The 14,046-nt window shown below is 37.6% G+C and overlaps 1 protein-coding gene across 1 annotated transcript in view; it reads left to right on the top strand.

Moving 5' to 3' along the window:
• The window catches only part of LOC128554084 (uncharacterized), a 35,340-nt gene extending 21,623 nt beyond the window's left edge, over positions 1–13,717 (top strand). The window contains exons 4-5 of the mRNA XM_053535313.1: positions 4,692–4,761; positions 7,052–13,717. Coding sequence (XP_053391288.1) covers positions 4,692–4,761; positions 7,052–8,364 — 1,383 coding nt within the window. The 3' untranslated portion in view covers positions 8,365–13,717. The remainder of the gene's footprint in view (positions 1–4,691; positions 4,762–7,051) is intronic.
• Positions 13,718–14,046: the final 329 nt, after the last annotated feature.

Below are 14,046 nucleotides of genomic sequence, written 5' to 3'. Positions count from 1 at the left end.
ACTTCATTGAGTGATCAGGCCTAGATCCATGGCTGGGCCCAGGAGGCCTGTGCCCCCATTTGGCTCATCAAAGTTGCTCTCAACTATTTTGGCAAAGAACAAATATTTTCTCATAATTAGGCCCAAAAACGCACCAGAGGCCACCATTCCATTTCTCTATTACAAAATTTTCCAGGGGGAGGACCCCCTGACCCCACTTCCAGTGAGGGGATTGCCTATTCAGTACCTCAGATTTATATAAGTTCCCCAGAGGCCACCATTGATATCTACATTTCAAAACATTTCCAGAGAAAGAAGAGTCCCCTGGCCCTCCAAAAACTGCAGGGATACCCTCTGCCACACATCAAAATTTAGACCAAAACATGCACTACAATCAAGCATTTTATACCTGTATTTTATTTTTTTTTTCAGGGGGGGGGGGCAGCATCCTTACCTCCCTAAAATTAGGGGGCTACACCCTCCTATGCCTCAAAATTTAGAACAAAAAATACACAAGCACCCACTATTTCATACCTGTATTTTAAAATTTTCCAGGGGAAAATTACCCCCCCCCCCCCCCCCCCCCCATTGAGAGAAGTACCCCTCCAGTACACCTCAATATGTAAACAAATAAAGGCACCAGTGTCCACCATTTCATACCTGTATATCAAAAACTTATGTTGGAGACATAGTTGTTCTAGAATGGTGCCCCTGCAAAAAGCAACAGTATATAAAAGGATGGGCTTGACATGTTGACCTGTGGGCATTTAGTCCTAATTTAGCCCTTATTTTTTGCAAAAATAGCCCTAATTTTTGGCAAAAACAGCCCTAATTTTTGTCAAATAATGCTTGAAAGCCTGTATAATGTGTAAAACAGGAACCATATACAAAAAAGGTGATATAAATGTGCAGTGAAAGTAGGTATACTCATTAAGTTAGGTATGTATATCAATCATAATGTATAATTCAAACAATATGAGATAATATCAAACATGCCTATTTCTGATATCTGGTTTTAGAGTGTGGGTTTCCATATATAAATTTAGTAAATACCTATATATATTATGTGTTTTCAACGAGAATTCCGACAAAAATAGCCTTTATTTACTCTTTATTTTTCAATATTTTACACTAAAAGGCCTTTATTTCCATAGATTGGAGCCTTTTTAAAAACCTTTATTAGCCCACCATCATCAGATGGTGGGCTATTAAAATCACTCTGCGTCCGTGGTCCGTCCATCCGTCATTCCGTCCGTCCGTCCGTCAGTCCGTCCGTCCGTCCGTCCGTCCGTTAACAATTTCTCGTTATCGCATCTCCTCAGAAACTACTGGGGGGATTTTGACCAAACTTTGTCAGAATGATGTATTGGTACCCTAGTTGTGTCCCACTGAAAATCAGACTGGTTCAACAATTTATGAGTGAGTTATGGCCCTTTGTTTATTTCTATAATTTACATAGATTTATATAGGGAAAAACTTTGAAAACCTTCTTGTCCAAAACCACAGAGCCTAGGGCTTTGATATTTGGTATGAAGCATTATCTAGTGGTCCTCTACTAAGATGATTCAAATTATTTCTCTGGGGTCAAATATGGCCCCGCCCTGGGGGTCACATGGTTTATATAGACTTGTATAGGGAAAAACTTTGAAAAACCTCTTGTCCAAAACTACAGGGCCTAGGGCTTTGATATTTTGTATGTGACATCATCTAGTGGTCTTCAACTAAGATTGTTCAAATTATACCCCTAGGGTCAAATATGGCCCCACCCTGGGGGTCATATGGTTTACATAGACTTATATAGGGAAAAACTTTGAAAATCTTCTTGTCCAAACCACAAAGCCTAGGGCTTTGATACTTGTAATGTAGCATCATCTAGTGGTTCTCTACCAAGTTTGTTCAAATTATCCTCCTAGGGTTAAATATGGCCCCGCCCCGGGGGTCACATGGTTCATATAGACTTATATAGGGAAAAGCTTTTAAAATCTTCTTGTCAATAACTACAACATTCAAATTTGGACATGTATATTTTTGAGTGGCAAGATGAACCTTGACATGAGTTGACCTTGATTTTGACCTAGTGACCTGCTTTCACATTTCTGTAGCTAGAGCCTTCAAATTTGGACCACATGCATAGTTTTGTGCACTTGAAAAAACTTTGACCTTGATTTTGACCTAGTGACCTACTTTCACATTTTTGAAGGTACAGGTATCAAATTTGGACCATATGCATAGTTCCGTGTTTCAAAATGAAATTTGACATTGATTTTGACCTAGTGACCTACTTTCACATTTTTGAAGGTACAGTCTTCAAATTTGGACCACATGCATAGTTTTGTGTTCCGAAATGAAATTTGACCTTGATTTTGACCCAGTGACCTACTTTCTCATTTCTCAAGCTACAGCCTTCAAATTTGAACCACATACATGGTTTTATGTACCGAAACAAACTTTGACCTTTACATTGACCTAGTGACCTACTTTCACATTTTTGAAGGTACAAGGTTCAAATTTGGACCACATGCATAGTTCTGTATTCTGAAATAAAATTTGACCTTGATTTTGACCTAGTGACCTACTTTCACATTTCTCAAGCTACAGCCTTCAAATTCGGACCACATGCATAGTTTTGTGTACCGAAATGAACTTTGACCTTAAGATTGACCTAGTGACCTACTTTCACATTTCTGTAGCTACAGGCTTCAAATTTAGACCACATGCATAGGATTGTGTACTGAAACAAACTTTGACCTTGACATTGACCTAGTGACCTACTTTCACATTTTTGAAGGTACAGGCTTCAGATTTGGACCACATGCATAGATTTGTGTTCTGAAGTGAAATTTGACCCTTGATTTTGACCTAGTGACCTACTTACACATTTCTCAAGCTAAGCCTTCAAATTTGGACCACTTGCATAGTTTTGTGTACCAAATTAAACTTTGACCTTAAGATTGATCTAGTGACCTACTTTCACATTTCTCAAGCTACAGCTTTCGAATTTGGACCACATGCACAGTGTTGTGTACAGAAATGAAATTTGACCTTGAGCTAGTCAGTAAGTCTTGAAATTTGGAGCACTCCAAAATGGCACATTGGTGGGCGCCAAGATCACTCTGTGATCTCTTGTTTTTGTTCAGGCCTGCTAGGAGGCCTGTGTAGTGGACCTCTAACAATATTGTTCAAATTATACCCCGGGGGTCACTTGTTACATGAGTTATAAAATTATCAGATTATATTTCCTAGACTGTTTGATTATAATTGCCTGATGACCCCAAGTGATTAGGGGTCACCTAATTGTGATCTTGACGTACTGACCTACTTTCTTGTTTTTTAAGATACAGCCTTGAAATTTGGATGACATGTACAGTTTTGCACACCGATCTTAAAACTGACTTTCAGTGACCATAAATGTGACCTACTGACCTACTTCCTTAATATTTAAGCATCATTTTGACATTTGAAACATGTTCACACAACTGGGAAAAGATTTCAGTGCTTTCTTACATTTGACTTTCTTACCTGATCTCTTACTCTTGTCACTGTAGCTCACATTACTTAGATGAGCGATCCAGGGTCATCATGACCCTCTTGTTTCTTAGAATTTCATGTTAAAGTTGTGATGCACATTTGCTCTATCTCAGTTATTACTAAATAGATTTGATTCAAACTTAAAATAGATAATCCACATTATTAGTCACATGATATGACATATGGTTCATTACTTTTGCAGAAATTTTCAATGAATTATGTCCCTTTTATACTCATTTAATGTTTTGATACACTTTATCTCTGTTATTTCATACATTTGACACAGACTTACCTTTATCTCTGTTATTACTTAATACATTTGACACAGATTTATCTTTATCTCTGTAATTATGTCTCCCACAACACAGTGGTGTGGGAGACATATTGATTTACTCCAGTCTGTCTGTCTGTGTGTCTGTCTGTCACAAAGCTTGTCCGCACTCTAAGTTAAACATTTCTCATCCGATCTTCACCAAACTTCAACAAAATGTGTCTGCCAATAAGTGCTCGGCCAAGTTTGATTACTAGCCAAATCGGCCTAGGCACTTCGGAATTATGGCCCTTGAATTACCAAAAAACACTCAGATTTCTTGCGCAGCTTTGCCCCCAAACCGGCGCCTATACTACTAGTAGTATAGGCATCCTTTTGGTGTCAAGAAAGCGCATGCACATGTTGATTAAGTAAACAGTGTATAAAGATGTGCCCTACTTCACTATCCAGCATCGAAATAGTCCAGCACGCGGTCTCCTGTGACAGCTCTTGTTGGATACCATAGCACTTACATTTATCAGCAGGTTTCAACCAAGTTTAAACAACAGATACAGTATCCATAAGAAACTTAATTAAAATATGGTCACTATAGCACAGAGCTTAAAATTCCCCTTGATTAGCAGTATTAACTACAAGGTGCACTGTCATCATTATACTGACAATGTTGGCATCCTAATATACAATAGACATGTCTTACAATGTCTGAAGCCATCTTACTGTGCATTTATAATAAAAGAGGGTTTGGCAGAATAAATAAACAGATATTTTGGTTTCTTCATTTAGCTCTTGTTTATTTGTCAATTTTTTTTATATTTTTTTTTTTCGAATATTCAAATAATGGAGCAGTATTCGAATATTCATGCAGTGAACACATATTCCTTGCCAGCCCTAAATTTAATGTATTCTTTTTCAGAAGCATTGTGTGCCACCAAAGAGGCATGCAGAGCCTGAAGAGCCCCATTCTGAAGCTGTTACTACCAAGAGTATGCTTTGACTTACTGTTATTTTATTGTAAAATATATTTGCGCTTTAATGAGTGTGACTGGACATGTATAGATGTCTCACTCGGGCATAACATTCTTTATGTGCAGAAGCCATCCAGCTGGCTTATGGAAGGTCTGTAGTTCTACCAAAAAAACTGCCTGTTTTAGAATACCATTCTTTCTTTAAGGTAGTTCTGCATGTTTAGGTCAAAGTATTTCTGCATTGTAGAATTTGAGTAAAGCACAGTACTTCCAAACATAAAGATATACTAAGAACATTCAACCAATAAAAAAAAAAGATATGGTCATGTGTTTGGTTTTTCACTAGATTGGTAAGAAAAATATGAATCTTTATCAAATTTTTAGCTCACCTGTTACGTAGTGACATTAAGGTGAGCTTTTGTGATCGCCCATCATCCATCCATCATCCGTCCACAATTTTTTTGTGAACATGATAGAGACCCTATTTTGCAATCGATATTAATCAAACTTGCACACAACTTGTATTGGGGGGCCTCCGTGGCCGAGTGGTTAGAGTCGTTGACTTCAAACCATTTGCCCCTCATCGATGTGGGTTCGAAACCTCATTTGGGGCGTAGAATTCTTCACGTGAGGAAGCCATCCAGCTGGCTTACGGAAGGTCGGTGGTTCTACCCAGGTGCCCGCTCGTGATGAAAGTATGCACGGAGGGGCACCTGGGGTCTTCCTCCACCATTAAAGCTGGAAAGTCGCCATATGACCTAAAATTGTGTCGGTGCGACGTTAAACCCAACAAAATAAATAAATAAAACAACTTGTATTGGTGTAATATCTTGGTTCCTTTTGAAAACTGGCCAGATCCCAGTATTGGTTCCAGAGTTATGGCCCCATAAAGGGCCAAAATCTGCTATTTTGGCTTTTGCAGCCATATATCCTTAGGACGGCCATCACATATTTATGCAATCTCGCCAGGCAAACGTATGTTTTTGACAACACAGAAAATGACGTCACTCAACCTTCAGCTATTTCCGGAAGTAAATAAAATGAAAGTAGAAATGCTAAACTTGAAAACGAAAGCCGCATTTTGATTCGTAGATAGTCAGGGGTCACGCGCAGGGGTCACCCCGTCTAAATGTATGCGCGTGGACTTCTTTTCTTTTTTTTTGCGCTATTGGGGAGCCAATTTTCAGCACTTTATTACGAATTGAAATTACCTGGGCTTTAGTACAGCATGTCAGCTTTTAATCTATGAAAAAATATTTGAGCTCTGGATAAACCAAGGGTACATTGATAATTTTGGAACTTCATCAAATCGCTCAAAATGTCATTTTTGATGTTGTCTGAGAGTGTCAGTATATGCCTCAGATGTAAGATATAACCGTATTTGAGAGCTGCAGATTAGACATTTCAGAAATATTTTCAAAATAAGTTTCCTGTCATAAATGTTGTTTCTACGGAAGCGTGAAAGGGCCATCAGACGCTAATACGTTTTAGTACGTTAAGGCTGCGGAAAGGATATAGACTTCATTTATGGTTTGACTTGATACAAACTTGCTGAATATCTTTAACAACAATAGATCTTGGATTCCATGATGAATCCATCAGATCCAATCAAAGGTTCTAGAGTTACGGCCCCTGATTGACCCCTGAAAGAGCCAAATTGTTAATTTATACCTTGTGAACATGACAGAAGTGACATTTTACATTCGATTTTAAGCACACTTTTACACAGCTTAAGTCACAATAAGATCTCGGTTCCTTTCGAAAACCGGCTAGATTTCATTCATGGGTTCTGGAGTTACTGCCCCTGAAAGGGGAAAAAACTTTCTGCCTTTGATTTGATACAAACTAGCACAAAATGTTTGTCTTGATGATTTCTAGGCCAAATTCCAAACTGGGTCATGAGGGGTCAAAAACTAGATCACCAGGTCAAATCAAAGGAAAAGCTTAGGAACAGCCTAGAGGCAACATTAATTTATGACCCTATCTTCATGAAACTTCCATTATTTAAAGAATACTCAAATAATGTGACAGATATTTCATTTTAAACTCTATAGTCCTTTTGAGTATACGATGAAATAACATCAGTTAAAATAATTCTTTGATATGTTGCTTATTTTCGAAATGATAAAAAAAGTTCGTGATTTTCTGGGACAACCCTCGTAGAGCTGGTTATTTGAGAAAATATACTTTTCTGAACAAACTAGACATATAATGGAGCTGTCTCTCTAGCCAACAAGTCACGATATTTGGAGATAAATTGCATAAAAAAAGTATTCAACTTAATGGCATGATCATTTCCATTTTTCAGAAAAAAGGTCATCTGGTAATCTTGAGGAGTTCCTCTCATTTGAGCCAACAGAGAGACCTGCATGGAGGGAAGCTACTATTACTGGGGATATCAATTCAATACCTCCAATTTCTGAAATGATCAAAGACATTGTGCATTATGAAAAAACCTATGAGAAATTGAAGAAAACTGCTAGAAAAACTGACAGAAAACAAATCATTAGAAGTTTACTTACTAAGTTCTTGTGCAATGTACAGAAAGAAGAAGATATTGGAGTGAAAGAGGAAGGAAAGACCGAGGAAATCATGCATATTTTGGACAAAGAATTTGATATTGATGAGGCTGGAGCAAACAGGAAACTTTCTGACAGTTCAGCTGTTATGTCAGAGGAAAGGAAACTATGTGTGGAAGATAAAAGAAATGAATCACCAGAATTTGATACATACCCAAGTCTAGAGGAAGAACTTGGTGATTATCATGGAAGACTATCAAGTTCAGGTGATGCAAAGCCATCAAAAACTGAATTAGAAACAAAAAATTTGTATAAAGCTTACAAACACATCACAAATGAACTTAATAAGTCTAAGACTGAAACAGATATGTATGCTGTAGACAAGAACTCAACTGAAGCCATTGATGACTGTAAAGGTGTTTTAGATCTTGACTCTTTGATTATCCACACTCACAGAATCTTGATGCAAGGTGTAATGAAGGAGACGCAGATGCCAGGAAGATTCAGTACAAATGATAGAAAAGCTAATTTCAAAGGCAAGGAATACTGGTATCCCACATTTGAAGACGAAATATTTGCCGATGTAGCTGTTCAGACTTTGGTTGACAAAGTGAATGACATTATGGATAACATCAGGTATAAGAATGTTTCAGATGAAGAGAAATATAAACTTTACTTCAAATGTTCCAGCCTTTTCCTCTTTGTGTTTCTTACCCTGCATCCATTTGCAGATGGAAATGGCAGACTTGCCCGTTTTCTTGCAAGTTACAATCTTCTCACATTCTCACCATTTATGACGCCAGTCTACAATGTGTTCAGCTCATCCAGGGAATGTGATTATATTCAGTCATTAGTTGACACAAGAGAAGGTCTTCAGATTTCAAAGAAAATAACTGCTAAGGATGAGGCTGTAAAGTTGACGATTTCTGTAATGCGTCAAAAACCTCGTGATTTGTGTTCCATGCTTATTGAGTCAAATTGGACAATTTGGCGACAGTTGTTGGTCAGATTGGGCGACAGAAGTATCAAGCTTTTTGAATGGGAAGTCCAGAATCAGACATTCTTGAGCAGGACTTTTGAGGCATCTGAATCTGTTCAATAAGTTAATTGACCACTACTGGGGCACTTATGCATTCATATGTCCAGCACCATGATAATTAAGCTAATTGTTGATGCTTGTATTAGACAGTTACCTTAGAACTTGTTAATTCAAGAATGTGGTCAGAGCAGTCAGTAAGATCTTAGTGTTTTCAACTGTTTTACATAGATTCCATAATTATGTCCCCCTTTGAAGAAGAGGGGGTATATTGTTTTGCACCTCAGTGACCTGTTGGTCACGTTGGTTGGTCTGTCTGGCAATAAAGCAAAAATGGTTTCCACCCAATAAATTGAAAACCACTTGACCAAGAATCTCCAGTGGCTTATAAAGTAAATAATCCATATTGTTTTTGGGGTCAGTGGTTACAGGGGCCTTTACCTTGAAAACCATTTGCTCTCACGGTTTCCAATAAATAAATGACTTGAGAACCACTTGACCCAGAATCTTGAAACTTAAAAACATGATTGTGCTTATGAAGTAGATGATCCCTATTTTTTTGTGTGTGTGGGGGGGGGGGGGGGGCGTCAGATGTCAAGGTTGGGCCTGAACCTTGAAACATTTCTGCCCAAAAACTTGAGAATCTCTTGACCCAGGACCTTCAAACTTGGTAGAATGATTGGGATTATCAAAATGATGACCCCTAATGTTTTTTGGGTCAGTAGGTCAAATGTCAAGGCACAGGAACCATGAAAACTGTTTCTGCCTAATAATTTGAGAACCACTTGACCAAGAACCTTGAACTTGGAGGCATGATTGGGCTTATAAAGTAGATTACCCCAGTTGATTTAGAATTCAGCAGGTCAAAGGTCAAGGTCACGGGCCTGAATCCTGAAAATGGTTTCTGCCCAATAACTTGAGAAATAAACTCAGAATCTTCAAACTTGATAGCATAATTGGGCTTGCAAATTAGATGACCCCTACTGTTTTGGGGGTCATTAGATCAAAGGTAAAGGTCTTGGGGGGGGGGGGAACCTGAGCATTGAAAATCATTTCTGCTCAATAACTTGAGAACCACTCAACCTAGGACCTTCAAAATTAATTGCCTGATTGGAGTTATGAAGTTGACGACCCCTATAGTTTTGGGGGTTAGTAGTCAAAGGTCAAGGCCATAGGGGTCAGAACCTTAAAAATGGTTTCAGTCCAAATAATTCTAGAACCACTTGACCCAGAACCTTCAAACTAGGTAGCACGATTGGGTTTATAAAGTAGATACCCCTATTTTGGGGGGTTATTAGATCAAGGTCAATGGGGCCTGAACCTTGAAAATGGTTTCTTCATAGTTGAGAACTACTTGACTCGGGGGACCTTCAAACTTGATAGCATGATTGGATTTTTTGAAGGTGATGTCCCCTATTGTTTTGAGGGTTAATAGGTCAAAGGTCAAGGTCATAGTGATCAAGGGACTGAAAATGGGACAACCCATCATTGAGGCATACATATTTTACAGACAACTCTTGCTGACTCTGGTGGCAGCAGCCATCAAAAATTACAACTGCTTGATCCAGCAAGTCTAAAGCAGGAGGTTGAAAATGGTTTCCACCCAATAACTTGAGAAAAAATAGACCCAGAACTTTCAAACTTGATAGCTAATTGGATTTACAAATTAGATGACCCCCTCATGTTTTTATTTTGATGTAAATGAGATGTGAAACCAAAATTTGTAGTCCTGTTTGGCGTCATATAACCTATACTGTGTTGGTGCGCCGTAAAACCAAAATAAATAAATAAATAAGATGACCCCCCTACTGTTTTGGGGGTCATTAGATCAAAGGTCAAGGTCTCAGGCACCTGAGCCTTGAAAACCATTTCTGCTCAATAACTTGAGAATCACTCAACTAAGGACCTTCAAAATTGATGGCATGATTGGATTTAGGAAGTTGATGGCCCCTATATTTTGGTGGTCAGATATCACAGGACTGAAAATGGGAAACACATAATAATAATAATAATAATAATTTTATTTGTGCACTTCATGTCAATACAAGTTACTTAGCATAATAAATTATCACAGTATTTCACAGATCACAGTTGTACAGTCTAACCTGTCTTAAGCAGCCAGCCAAGGGAAGCAGACAATTTGGCCGCTTAAGCCAGGTGACCGCTGATCGGAGGTGCAGCCAGTATATGTATTTTTCAGACTTCTGACCAGTCTATAGCCTTTAGGCCCATTTCTTTTTGGGTTTTCCATTATTATTTTACCACGATACAATGACGTGCATTTGCCTTCGCAATACGAATGGTCTTCTTAGCAATCTAAAACTCCGGCGTGGTTTTTTTTACTACAACAGACAATTTTCCAACTTCAAAACAAGTTTGTTTTACAATTTCCGCCATTTTGGTAAGGGAAGCTACTCTCGGCGCTTATTGTCTACGCTAAATCTAAGATTGCCGTTACGTTCCGTAAAAGATAGAGTGGTTTATATTTTTTTCAAACACAATAAATTTCGTATAAATTTAATAGTATTTTGATGACAGATGTATAAAAAAAATCACAAATATTATGCTACTTATTAGTTATCGAGTATTATCTTTAACCGAGGTCAAACTGTGATCAACAAAATTGACACGAGGTGACACACTAATTACCGATAATTACTGGCCATTTGATCATAACAAAAGGGGATTACACCTTTGGTTATCAGTTTTAATTGAGAAGCTCAATGTCATTTTGTCGTTCTTGTGGTGAAGTCACGCGAAACTTAGCAACCACGTGCTTCTCAAAATCGGGTATCTTCGGCGATTATTGCCTAAAAATAATTGGTTTAGGAAGAAAAATGGCCGCTGAAAGGGGTCAAATACGGCGGTCGGGAGGCAATTTCGGTGGCCGCTGGCCGCGGACGGCAGGTGGCCGCTGAATAAAGTAATAAAATAGAGGAAAATCCGTCGGGGGCGTCATAAAATGGCCGCTGATCGGAGGTGACCGTTAGTACAGGTTAGACTGTAATAGTAAAGTCATCTATCATATAATATTGATTATACTTTATCACAGGATGTTATTCTTGTTTTGAATATGTAGTTACTGAAACAAAAAATGTAAAAGATATCGATATCACCTCTAGATAGTTGTTATACCATACCGTCGTTTATATGACTGAAAAATTGTTGAAAAAGACGTTAAACCCGAACACACACACACAGTATTTATAATTTCAAATAGAAGATAGTGCACTGGATTGCCCGTAAAGCTTTGGCATTTACATGCAAAAACTTATTTCCAACGGGGTCCATCATGGGGGCATGCATGTTTTACAGAAATCTCTTGTTACAACTGCTTGATCCAAGTCCATAGCAGGAGTTTTTCATGAATTTCAGCGTTATCTTATAAGAATGAGGTTAATTGTCTGAATTTTTAAGATATCTTTAGTAGTGTTACTTTTATGGTGGCCAAAAACGTACTTTAAAATTCTGGTCCTTGAAAAGTTTACTGTATTTCATACTTATATCAATTTTACCAGGAAAATGTTGCTTTTATAAATTCTAACTAAGATATCTAGAAAATTTTGTAACAGTCATTCGTCAACATAATTATAAAGCCAAAATAGACACGCTTTTTTTATGTGACCAGAATGATAGAAATTACAATTGAAAATAGTTTTTAGCTCACCTGTCACGTAGTGTAAAGGTGAGCTTTTGTGATAGTCCGCCGTCCGTTCACAATTTCTTGTGAACACGATAGAGACCACAGTTTGCAATCAATTTTAATCAAACTTGCACACAACTTGGCATAATATCTCGATTCCTTTCGAAAACTGGCCAGATCCCATCATGGGTTCCAGAGTTATGGCTCCTTAAAGGGCCAAAATTAACTATTTTTGGCTTATGAACAGTGAACACGATACAGACCACATTTTAGATAACTCTTGATTGAACGTTTATCGATGTGAATACTTTACTAATATAATGTTGTAAAGGCTTGTACTCTGTATCTTCTACATGCACATACCAATGCATGACTATCTCCCCTGATTTTATTAAAAATGGATTTGTCTCAGTAAGTATTTGTAGGACTCATTTGAAATTTCATTATTGTCATTTGTTGGACTGATACAATCAGGGTAGATAACTATGGACTGATTTATTTCAAATTACCTCCCTTTGTTTCAAATTAAAATAGGTGTTTCTCTGTAACCAATAAAAATACTGATTTGAAATGTCATTTATGCCATCAGATGGACTCGGACAATCAGGATAGATAACTTTTGACTGAATTTATGACAGATTACCTCCCTTTATTTTATGTAAATGAATATACCTCAGCAGCATCTAATGAGATTGGTTTTAAATGTTATTTCAGTCTTCCAGGATAAGGAATAGTCATGCTAGTACAAAAATGCAGCATTTGAGCCTAGGACCCTCAAACTTGGTATGGAGATTGGCCCTAACTAGTAAGTGACCCTTAGGTCAAAAGGGACTGTTAAAGAAACTATGTATCCTGATGATATTTAATGTGTATGCCAATGTGATCTATGTCTAAACTTGATCTTATCATTAAGAGCAATGATACTCAGGTGAGCGACATAGGGCCATCATGGCCCGGCCCTCTTGTTAAAAATGTTATCACCATAACATTCTTTAGAGTGATGTATAATATGAATTGTGTTGTCTTTATTTAAGGATGTACGAGCATTTTTTTCAGGATATCCGCCATTTTAAAAAATGTTCCATCGAATATTGCTTTGTAACAAAAGTTTTGCCAAAAAATAATGCTAAATAATTAATTTATAGGGCTAATAATGTACCATTTAACCAAATAGATTCTGCTCTTTGCGAAAAAAAAAAATTCACCCTTATTTTTGACGTTTTACAATATGGTAGGGGTAGGTAATTTCAAATATCTATGAAAGTAGGTCAGGTTTGGTTTTGATATTTTCCTGACTGATACATAATGATATGTTATAATTGAAATAAACATTTTCAACATATCACTTTATTTTATCTAGAAAATGTAAATAAAATCAAAAAGAACTAAAAAGATCAAAATTCACCAGTTTTTGACAATTTTTTCTTAATAAATCTCTTAGTTGCATGGTGACTCCAACTTTTTAGCTCACCTGAGCACAAAGTGCTCAAGGTGAGCTTTTGTGATCAGCTGGCGTCGTCCGTCATCGTCAGTTGTCCGTCGTCGTCAACAATTCGACTGTTAACAATCTAGAGGTCACAATTTTAGCTCAGTCTTAATGAAACTTGGTCAGAATGTTCGATATTGGGTCATCTGGGGTCAAAAACTAGGTCACTAGGTCAAATCAAAGAAAAAACTTGTTAACACTCTGGAGGTCACAATTTTAGCCCAATCTTAATGAAACTTGGTCAGAATGTTACCCTCAATGAAATCTTGGACGAATTTGATATTGGGTCATGTTGGGAACAAAAACTAGGTCACTAGGTCAAATCAAAGGAAAAGCTTGTTAACAGTCTAGAGGTTACACTTTTGGCCCAATCTTAATGAAACTTGATCAGAATGTAGCGTGAGTTAAATTGAAGTTATCAAGTGGGAGGGGGATTCCCCCTCCCGCTGGTGGGGGTCCGGGGGATCTCCCCCGCGAAAATTTTGAAATAAAGACGACAAATGGTGACCTCTGGTGAGTTTTAAGCAATATTTAAAACATATTTTTTATCTGTCTTCAGACATAATCTGATCTATAACATTCAGAATATAATCATAACAACTCGTATTCAGAAAAGTCG

The sequence above is a fragment of the Mercenaria mercenaria genome, unplaced genomic scaffold, assembly GCF_021730395.1.
Source record: "Mercenaria mercenaria strain notata unplaced genomic scaffold, MADL_Memer_1 contig_4702, whole genome shotgun sequence".
NCBI lineage: Eukaryota > Metazoa > Mollusca > Bivalvia > Venerida > Veneridae > Mercenaria > Mercenaria mercenaria.
This window is presented reverse-complemented; position numbering and strand designations above follow the sequence as displayed.